The sequence below is a fragment of the Canis lupus genome, chromosome 23 (assembly GCF_011100685.1).
Source record: "Canis lupus familiaris isolate Mischka breed German Shepherd chromosome 23, alternate assembly UU_Cfam_GSD_1.0, whole genome shotgun sequence".
NCBI lineage: Eukaryota > Metazoa > Chordata > Mammalia > Carnivora > Canidae > Canis > Canis lupus.
In genome coordinates, this window is record NC_049244.1 from 11,872,689 (window position 1) to 11,882,871 (window position 10,183).

General features: G+C 55.1%; 1 protein-coding gene across 3 annotated transcripts in view; it reads left to right on the forward strand.

Annotated features, from left to right (window-relative positions):
• Positions 1–373: 373 nt before the first annotated feature.
• Positions 374–10,183, forward strand: part of VIPR1 (vasoactive intestinal peptide receptor 1) — a 31,442-nt gene continuing 21,632 nt past the window's right edge. For 2 of the 3 annotated variants that reach the window (XM_038570558.1, XM_038570557.1), the window contains exon 1: positions 374–392. Coding sequence is in view for 1 of the 3 variants with exons in the window: in XM_038570559.1 (XP_038426487.1) it covers positions 864–938 (75 nt within the window). In the remaining 2 variants the exon portion in view is untranslated. Of the gene's footprint in view, positions 393–828; positions 939–10,183 lie in introns of those variants that run through there. The other variant, XM_038570559.1, reaches the window with a different exon arrangement.

A 10,183-nucleotide genomic window follows, 5' to 3' on the forward strand; every position in this document is an offset into this window, starting at 1 on the left:
GCCCGGGCTGAGACGCGCGAGGGCGCGGGCGAGCCGTCCTCCCCAAAGCACGACACCTCACTCTCCTGCCAGGTCGCCTGGGCTCGGGGGTGGCACCGAGGAACCCAGGGCCGGGCCTCACTCGCGCCCTTGTGTCGCCTCGCTAGTCCCCTCGGGGGAAAGGGATGAGCTGGGGCGATTGGAGACGGCTCAAACCACGCGCCCCACCTCGGGGTCGCTTACACCCTGGGACCTTCCGCAGGCCGCAGCCCACAGCCGGGGGGGGGGGGGGGGGGGGGGCGGGGGTCGGGAAGAAGCGACATGCCCTGTCTCGGAGTCCCGCCCGCCTGCACCGTCTTCCGAGGCGCGGAAATGCGAAACGGAGAGGCTGGCAGGGAGGCTTCCTGGAGGAGGTGGCTCTGGAGGTGGACGTGGAGAGCGTCCTGGGGTGGGGCCGAGGGGGCGGGTGGGGGTGGGAGACGGCATCCAGGCGCTTGGAGGGGGAGCCGAGCAGGAAGGACGCGGCGGGCTGGGGTCTCGAGACTCCCGAGGGTGCAGGCCCGGGGGCTGAAGGCTTGCAGGTGCCTGGCGACTGGGGCGGGACGCGGGGGCACTGCGGGGCGAGCGCAGGGACTCGGCGCGGGCGGGAGAGCCCCGGCCCCGCCCCACACCTGAGCGGCAGCCCCGCCCCTGCCGACCCATTGGCCAGCCCCGCCGCCCGTCAGACGAGCCCCCCGGGCCCGCCTCCGGCTCCGAGCCGCTCCTCCCGGCGCCGGGGCCCCAGCGCCGCGCCACTCGCGGGGCTCTCCGCCGTCCACCGCGCCGTGCGCCGCCTGCCCGCCTCGTCCGCTCCCGCTCCCGCCGCCGCGGGGTCGGGGCGGACCATGCGCCCGAGCAGCCCGCCGGCCCGCTGGCTGTGCGTGCTGGCCAGCGCCCTCGCCTGCGCCCTGGGCCCCGCGGTGAGTGCCCGCCGAGCCGCCCGAGCCCCGGGCGCCGCGGGTGGATGGGGGCGGCGGTGCCGGGCCGTCTGCGCGCACGTCTGTGCGAGGGGCGCGGGGCGCGGGGCGCGGGGCGCGGGGCTCGCCTCCCGGCCCAGCCTCGGGCCGGATCTACGCCCGAGGGGTGGGGGCCTGGTCGCTCCCGGTCCCTCCCGGCGCGGCCGGGAGCCCGCTCGCCGCGGCGATCTGGGACAGCGGGCGCCGGCGGAGAGCGCGCTCCGTAAACTCGCGTCCAGGGTCGCGGCCGCGGTGTGCGTGGGGCGGCGAGGTCGGGGTGCAGGGTCGGAGGCTGTGGCCGCCTGGAACGCAAGGCCTGGGAACGGGGGGCGGCGGTCTGTGGGGGTCGTCGCTGTGTGCCGAGCCCGTCTGGAGGTATCTGCGGGCGTTGTGTGTTACGTGTAGGAGTGACGTCTCAGCAGCGCACTCAGCGCCGGGAAGGGGCTTTTGGGGTAAGGGGGCTGCCTGGCAGGCCTTTCCCGTGCCCCCCCCCCACACTGAGCAGAGCCCAAGGTGGAAGGTGGTGGGCAGTGAGAGGTTGAGGATGGTGTTTATCAGAAGGGCCAGACATGTGCTTGGAGAAAGCTGAGCAAGGTGCACACAGCCAAGAAGCAGTGGTGTCCTCTGCCTCCCGCTTCTGCTTCATCTCCACGTAGGTGTGTATAAGCATTTGATGCATGTGTGCAGGTGAGCCCCTTGTGTGGATGTGCCCTCGTGGATGGCTGTGGGTGGCTCACCTCCAGGGCAGATGCTGGCTCAGGCAGGAGATGCCTGGATCATCTCCCTCTGAGATCAGGGAAGACCTCAAGATTCACTGAGTCCACCCATTTTGCAATGGGCAAAATAAGTCTAAAAGACAGCTGACCCCCACTAATCAGACCTGAACTGAAATGGATTTTCTCTCTCTCCCTCTCGGGACTTGAGGAATCTGGGGTTGCTACTTAGAGCCTAAAACCCAATGGGTCCCAGGCCTGACACCAGCTCCAGGTTGGCTGGTGGGTGGGTAGAGTATATTGATCACCTAGTCTCTTCTATCCCATGATTATCTCTCTTGCCATCACCTCCACCAAAGCAGGAATCTCTGTGTTTCCATCTAGACCATGTCTTGTAAATCCTGGGGACAAGAAGCTCATTGCCTGTCCTGGGAGCAGAACTTAAAAAGAATTGGTGGGAGCCTCCCTGCTCCCATTGAGAGGCCTGAGACCCACCTCCTGAGCACTCAAAGCCTCCCTTGGTTCTGGCCCTGAAGCCACGGCTCCACAGCTCTGGCACCTCAGTGTCATGGAGCTTCCAGGCCTTACCCACAGCCCTCTGGTTTTCCCAACTGGGCTCTGACCATTCAAATTCTCCTTGGATGATCCAGGGTTCTTGGGATCACTGCGGGTACACCATTCTCCAGCCTTGGAGGTTTCTCAGCCCTGGGGCAGGGTGATTTCAGCAGGGCCTCCCTTCCTGCTCAGCCACATCTGTCCCCCACCTCCCAAGGCAGTCTAAGCCTGGCTCCTCCAATGCCTACCCTCCCCTGTACTTTCCACATTTTATTCATTTAATACCCTACTGCATCACTTCCAGAAAGCCTTCCCTGATTGCTACAGCCCACTCAGCCCTTCCCTCCCTGACTCCACTCTCTGCCCTACCCACCCCTCAGCCCGGGCTCTTCTGATCATCCCACAGGAATCAAGGGCTGAGGTCTGTCATCTCCGCTGTAGCCCGAAGCCCGGTGCAGGGCTGCACCTGCAGCGGGAGAGAAGGGACTCACCCAGGACTGAGTCAGGGCAGCCTGTAATGAAGGAGTCCCCACATCCTCCTCCACTTTTCCCTCCTCCCCACCAGCCACCACTTGCTCCCACACTGAACACCAGGCAATCCCAGTCCAGCCAGACTCAGGGTTAAGGGGGCTGATGTTATCAGAGTCATAAAACGGCAGCTGCAAAGTTCAGTGTAAAGGCCCCTGGCCTTATCATTCCTGATTATGGTGCCCTGACCTCAGTCAGGGAAGGGGAAATCTCTGAACAGGGAAGCAAAAAAAGGAAAGAAAACTTCTAGTGTCTCAGAAGAGGAAGTCTGCCCAAGGCCACCTGTCAGGCCTTCCACTGCCCCTACCCCCTGGACAGCAGGCACAGGGGCTCCTCGCTGGTAGCAGAACTGCTCTGGGCGAAGCCCAGCCCCAGGGACAGAGGGAGGGGTGTCAGAGGAGGAGGAGACCCAGGTCCTGCTCTGGGAAGATTCTTAGGCTGGTTAGGGAAAACAGAGCCTGTGGCCAAGGAGGAAGAACCCAGAGGGGAGTAGGGTGGGGCCTCCCAGCACTGAGGCAAGGGTTGCTGAGAGGAGCAGTCAGGGGAGGCTCCCTGAGGGAAGCAGGACAGTGCTCTAAAGAGTTTGGCCAAATGGGCCAACCTTTCAGAGCCTCTGTTGGCAGAACCAGTGGGCCTGATCCCAGAAGGACGCCCTCAGCTTCCCCTACCCCCAGAGGCTGGGATGGCCCATGAGTTGGGGAAAGTTTGGCTTCTCCTAATTCCTTTATTTTTTAAAAGATTTTATTTATTTATTTATTTATTTATTTATTTATTTATTTATTTATTTATGAGACACACACACACACACACACACACAGAGGCAGAGACACAGGCAGAGGGAGAAACAGGCTCCATGCAGGGAGCCCAACGTGGGAATCGATCCTGGGTCTCCAGGATCAGGCCCTGGGCTGAAGGCGATTCTAAACTGTTGAGCCACCCGGGCTGCCCTCCTAACTCCTTTCTGAGGCAGGTTGCTGGACACCTGCTCCCCGAAGGGCTTAGTCTGCCATAGGCATCCTGCCCTGGTCATCTGCTTTCAGGCTCTCTGGAGGCTGTCCACTGCTGGCCAGGCCCTTTTGGCCCCCAGCAGACCACCTTCTGGGCTTTTTTTTTTTTTTTCACCTTGTGGGCTTTAAGAAACATGGCTACAGTGGGCTCAGGCCTCCTCCTTGAGCAGAGTGACAACCACAGGCCACCCAGGGCTCCTGGGGGACCATGCTGGAAGAGTGACCTCCCTATCCTGATGCCCTGAGTCTCAGCCTTCCCTGATGTTTCTGGAGCACATGAGACCTGATTCTCACCCTCCTCCATGGCAATGACCAGTTGACCTTGAGAACATGTTTGATCTCTGTGGAAGGGCCTCAGTGTCCTCATCACAAAAGGGATGGTAGGACCCCGTGTGCAAGAAATGGGACGAGAGGGCCAGACTGGAGACCAGCTCCATCCTAGGACTGGGGCACAGTCTTCCCCCTGAGCCTCAGGACTCTGTGAAAGGGGCTTGGTCATCCAATCAGGACTTCAGTGAGACTCGAGGGAGGACAAAGTGCTGTGAGAACTGCGATTGGCCATTTCTTCTCTTGATCCCGAGTCAGGATTCCTGGGGACAGGGGTGTCTTCATGAGGTAGCCGGGCAGTGTGGTGGTAAAGCTCCAGGCCCAGGTAGGTGATGGGTCATCTCGAGGAGGGCTGGGAGGTAGGCAAGAGGCCTCCTCACATGGTGGCAAAACAACTTATGCCGAGCCTGTCACTTGGAGGGACCCCTCATTGTGGTCCCTCTGGCCATGGATGTTGGAACAAAGATTAGATAAAGTGCTGTACCTTTCTCCCTTGCTTTTGCTACTCAGCCTCCTACACTCTGCCCTCCCCAGTTGGACTTCCCAAAGTATAATACATGCCAAGCTTTTCATATAACTTAGACGTATTTCAGAAGCAAAAGAAACACAGTTTCATCTCTCCACATTATAGATTTTTTAAATTAACTTTTATTGTGAAACTTCTCAAACATATAAAAAAGAGAGAGAGAATAAGATAAAGAGCATGGAAATACCCAGTCCTTGGAGTGATGTCAGCAAAATGGCAGTATAGGAATTTCTAGTGCTCGTCCCCTCCTAATCCCTATGTCTGACAACTAGTGACCTAAACAATTAATATTTGCATCATTTCCACTTTTGGCTGAACTATTTTAACATAAATTATAGACATTATGACCTTGAACCACAAATTATTTTAAGATGCATTTCTAAAACCAAAGGACATTTTTTCTTCTGTCACTATGATACTACCATCACACCTAACAAAATGAACAGGCATTCCTATTATCTTCTGTTCAAATATCCCCAAACAGCATTTCGTCAAGCATTCCAAGCTGAGTGGTGATATTATTAGGAGTTTGAGTCTGATTGCAAGGATCCTTGCCTGTGTTGTGATGAGCCTGTATAGCGAACTGATAGGTGGGTGAACATCAAGCCCTTAGCTGGCCGGGCCCCAGTCTTTATCTGCACCCCGCTTTCATGTGGCTAATGATGTGAGGGTCCATATCTCTCAGGAAGTGCCTCCTGCTATCTGAAAAACAAGTTCTTCCGGCACAGTCAGTCATCAGAAGAGGGGAAGAGGTCACCAACTGACTCTGTATGGAAGACTCACAGCCATGTGGCTGCCTGTGCTTGCACTCAGCCCTCTGGAGGTGGCCCCAACACCAACATCGCCCCCTGGACACCGTGTGTGTAAACGGAGTCCTTTTTCCCCAGGGGTGCCCAGCATGGCTTTCAAGAGGAAGAGGATTTTTTTTTTATAGATTTTTATTTATTTATTTACTTTGAGAGACAGAGAGCACAAACAGGGGAGGAGGGGCAGACAGAGAGGGAGAACTAAGCTCCCCGCTGAGCTGAGATCCTGACAAGGGGCTTGATTCCAAGACCCTGAGTTCATGACCTGAGTCAAAGGCAGCCGCCTAACCTACTGAGCCACCCTGGTGCCAGAAGCAGAGGATTTAAACCAGAGCCCATGCTGTTCCTGCTTCACTGGCCATTGCCATAGTGATCCTCTACAAAGAATCCCTGAGAGGCTTCATTTCCCTAAGTACACCTCACAAGAAGGGCCCTTCGATTGGGCCAGGCTTAACCCCAGACTGAATATCTTTGCTTGTATTCTAATAATGAGAGCCCTTGTCCTGGGACCACCCTGAGCTGTGGAAAGTTCTTTCTTGCCCCAAGCCCAAACCTGCATCCCCATGTCTCTCTCCTTGTCTTACCCCTACCCACCCCCCCACATACCACCTAGACTTCAGCCTATCCTGGCTTCCCAGGTGTAGTTGACAAAATTTGGATATTCAGAAAGGGGAGGCCTCAGACTATTGGCAAAAGGGTGTAAAAATAGGGAGAGGGAAGAAATCAGACTGCAGTAGGGGGTGAGGGAATGCCTGACTCAAGACCTCCCCTTCGGTGGTCACAGCTGCCGTGTGGCAGCCAGTGGGACCTTCCGACTGCCTGGTGTCCTGCAGTGCATCCAGGCTGTGGTGAGGCTAGCCTGGCATGAGGGGCTGGCTGGGCTTCTGGCAACAACCACTAACCTTTCTTGGCTGTCCCCTGGTGTCCTTTACATATGACCCTGGCCACAGCCCTGGAAGTAGATGGTGCTGTCATTGACCCCATTTTATAGATGAGATGGGAAGACTTGCCCAAGATCACCCAGCCAGGAACTGGCAGGCAGTCTGATTCTGGAACCTGTGGCTAGGCATTGCCACCTCACCGAGAGGAGTTACTTCTTCCAAAGCAGCCAGAGCACACTGCGGGCTGCCCCAGGGCTTCAGAGACATTTTTAAATTTGTAAAATGGACACATCTGAAGTGACAGCTCAGGGAATTATCACACAAGTGTACACCTATGTAGCCACCACCCAGATCAAGCTATTCCACGTTCCTGTCACCCCATCCGTCTCCCTTGTGCCCCTTCCCAGTAGGATGAGGCTTTATTGCAACTTCTTAGAGTGCCCTCCACAAAGCTAGGAGCAGGTTTCTCCTCTTTCCTGTGGCTTCTGTGATTTACCTCCCCTTCCTGTGCCCGCACCTCCTCCCCACTGCCCTCGCCTCCTCCTGCTCCCCCAACTAAACCCTCTGCATCTCCTTACCAACTCAAATACAAAAGCCAGAATGAAGGGAAACTGGATTGGGGTCCTGTGTGCCTTTGACCACACTGCTGTCTCTCTGGGTCCTCAGTTTCCCCTTGTGATTCTTTGTTGCCCCATTATTTCAATGGGGGGAGGAGGCTTAAATAAATCATGGAGTATGAGCTGGTGATGGGGGAGTGGTAAATGGGACCAACCCTGATCTTTATTTCCCATTCCCCTGCCCCTCCCAGCCATCCCTGGCAGGGGGGTCGGGCCCTCCTAGACAAGCGTCTGAAGCACAAATCATTGGGCCACCTGGATGGCTCAGTGGTTGAGCATGTTTTTGGCTCAAGTCATGATCCCGGGTCCTGGGATCAAGTCCACATCAAGCTCCCCACAGAGAATCTGCTTCTCCCTCTGCCCGTGTCTCTGCCTTTCTCTTTCTCTCTCTCTCTCTCTCTCTGTCTCTCATAAATAAGTAAAATCTTTAAAAAAAAAAAAAAAAAGCAGGACAAATAATTTACACTGGCTCCCAGGGCTTGGTCATTTGCAGGCAGGAAGTTCTTTCTTCTGTCTCACCTAATCCAGCTTGCTGCATTTTAGACCCCTCTCAGAAACCAGCTGCCCCTCAGAGGGTCTGGCCCTGAATGAGGCTGGGGGTTCTAATTACAGGTCAGTAACTGTGGAGTTCAAGCTTCCCTGGAGGGGTACATATGGCACCCACAAAACCTGAGTTACCCACCCCCCATCTTTCAGAGCCCCTAGCATCTACAGCCACAACTTCCAGCATCTGCACCCTATCCCAGATCTCATGGACCCCCCCACACACACGGAGGAGAAAGTAGGGCTTTCACCCAAGCCCCTCACAGTGAGGATAGAGAATAGGGGACCCAGGTAAGCCAGCAGAATTATTGAGACTTGGTTCATCTGTGCCCCCAACCACAGACTGAGGTTTCTCCTCCAACTCCCAGTTTGTCACCTCCCACACCCAGCCAGTACCATGGCAGGGGACATAAGCAGACCCAGGAGGAAGGGAAGCTACAGACATCCTCACTCTTGCCTGAGCCTCCTCTTCTGGGCTCAGGAACTCCTGCGAAAGAGAAGGTGCCGGGGGCTCAGTCTGGCCTGAAACTCCTACCTCAACCCACCCACAAGGTTGGGTGACTTTCAGCTCCCTTGGAGCTCAGCCCAGCAGGGGAGTTGGGGAGGGCTTGAGAGAAAGCCCTGCTTTCTTCCTCTCCATGTGGGGCATCAGGAGACAAGTCAGGAAGTGTAGGCAGTGGTAGAAAGAGGGAGGGCCTTGAATGCCAGTTTTGAAGTGTGGGCTTTGACTCCTAGGCGCTGGGGCCTTGGGTTGCAGGTGGTGGGACTGAAAGCTAGTACACTGGTCCAGGCAGGAACTGAAGAGGCCTGGCCCCTGCCTGTGTCCCACAACTTGTCTCCCAATGCCTCAGGATCTCTTGCAGCAGCCACACCATGTATTTGCAACTTTGGGTGTATTAGGCATTCTCAGACCTCCATGCTTCTGTACACACTACTCCTACTTTCTGGAATGTTTTTATTCCCTCCAATGGTCAAATTTACACCTCTTCAGAAACCCACCTCCAGCACCCATTCTCTAGGAAGCCCATACCTCAGCTATCTCTCACCCTGGAACCCTTTCCTGGAATCAATAGGCTAGGCTATATTTGGCTGGGAATTTTCAAACTTAATGTGTCTGGAGTCCAGAGGGATAATGAGGATGTTTAGTATAGTGAAATAAGTGAAAGAGGAAGTTCAAAGTCTGACTAAATTCCTCAGTGATAAGGGCTACAGGGAGCTGCCCTGGCCCTGGCCCCCAAAGGGCAGTGGTAGACCAGATGGCCCAAGGCAAGGCCATGGAGAGGGACTGATGCAATCCAGACTAGTGGTCAGAGATGTAGGTCCCATCTAGGAATGTGCATTTGCTAGGGGACCTCAGGTCTTTCTTTGGGTGTCTCTTTCCTCTACCCTTTTGCCAATGGAGTCTAGCACTCAGCTAAGCCAGAGTGAAGACAGAACTCATCTTCCAATCTACCCTCACTTTATTCAGAGACATCCCACGCTGCCAGATTACCCCAGGGTTTCCTGTCCCTCCCCTGCGAACTGTCTCTCAGGAAAGGCTTTGTGGCTGCACTGCTGGATGGGACGGGCAGAGTTGGCTAGAGTAGTTGACCCAATAGCCTTCCACCATCATAGAGTGGCAGGCTGAAGCCTCTATGAACCCTATGATGCTCTTGGTAATTGAAAAAGGATTATCTCTTGGCCAACAGCATGGCCACAGCTCTGGCTTAAGAGGACCCAGCAAAAGGGTGTGTAGATGCTTCAGTTGGTTAAGTGTCCAATTCTTGATTTCAGCTAGGGTTGTGATCTCAGGATTGTGGGATCAAACCGTGTGTTGGCTCCACCTTGGGCATGGAGCCTGCTTGTGAGATTCTCTCTCTCTCTGCCCCTGCCCCCTGCTTTCCTTTCCTCCCAACTTACACGATCTCTCTCAAAAAAAAAAAAAAAAAAAAAAAAAAGAAAGAAAGAAAGAAAAAATAAAAAAGGAGGACGCAGCAAATGAGGGCATCCGTTATCCTGTCCTCAGAGCACAAGTCTGGACTTTTTAGGTTATAGGGATAAAAAACTCAACTGACTCAAGCAATAAAGAAAGACATTGATTCATGTTGCTGGAAACAGGCCTACTTTCAGGCATGGCTGTATCCAGGGACTCAGATGATGTCAAGAGGACCCAGTTTTTCTCCATCTCTTGCTTCAGCCTTTACCTGTATGGCTTTCGTTGTAGTGTTCCACAACAACACAAGAAGTAGCAAGATGGTGGCAGTAGTTCTAACCCCTGCACCCTTTGAGGTTTCCAATCTAGTGGGAAAGACAAAATCTACCTGTCTAATTGCTTAATCCAAAGTCCCAGAAATGAGCCTGCTGGATATGAGCACCCTGACTTGGGCCATGTGCCAGGCACTAGGGCCAGGAATGCTCTGATGGACTCAAGTCTGATCACATGGTGATCTCTTAGAGGATGGTTTATCAGAAGGAGGTGGTTACGCAGGTAGGGATGAGGACATGGCACCAGAGGAAGGTAAAGGATGGTAGAAAGCAGCAACAAGAGATGTTTACTACCATCCACCCTGTGTTGAGGGGGCAGGGAGAGAGGAGTGGGCAGGAGACACAGGTGAGCCTGGGAAGGTGCCAGAAAGTAGCCGTGTTGCCAGAGGGCAACAGGGCTGGGAAGGCACATTGGGGGGAAGCATGCCCCAGAAAAGCAAGGTAGATCAATGGTGAGACACA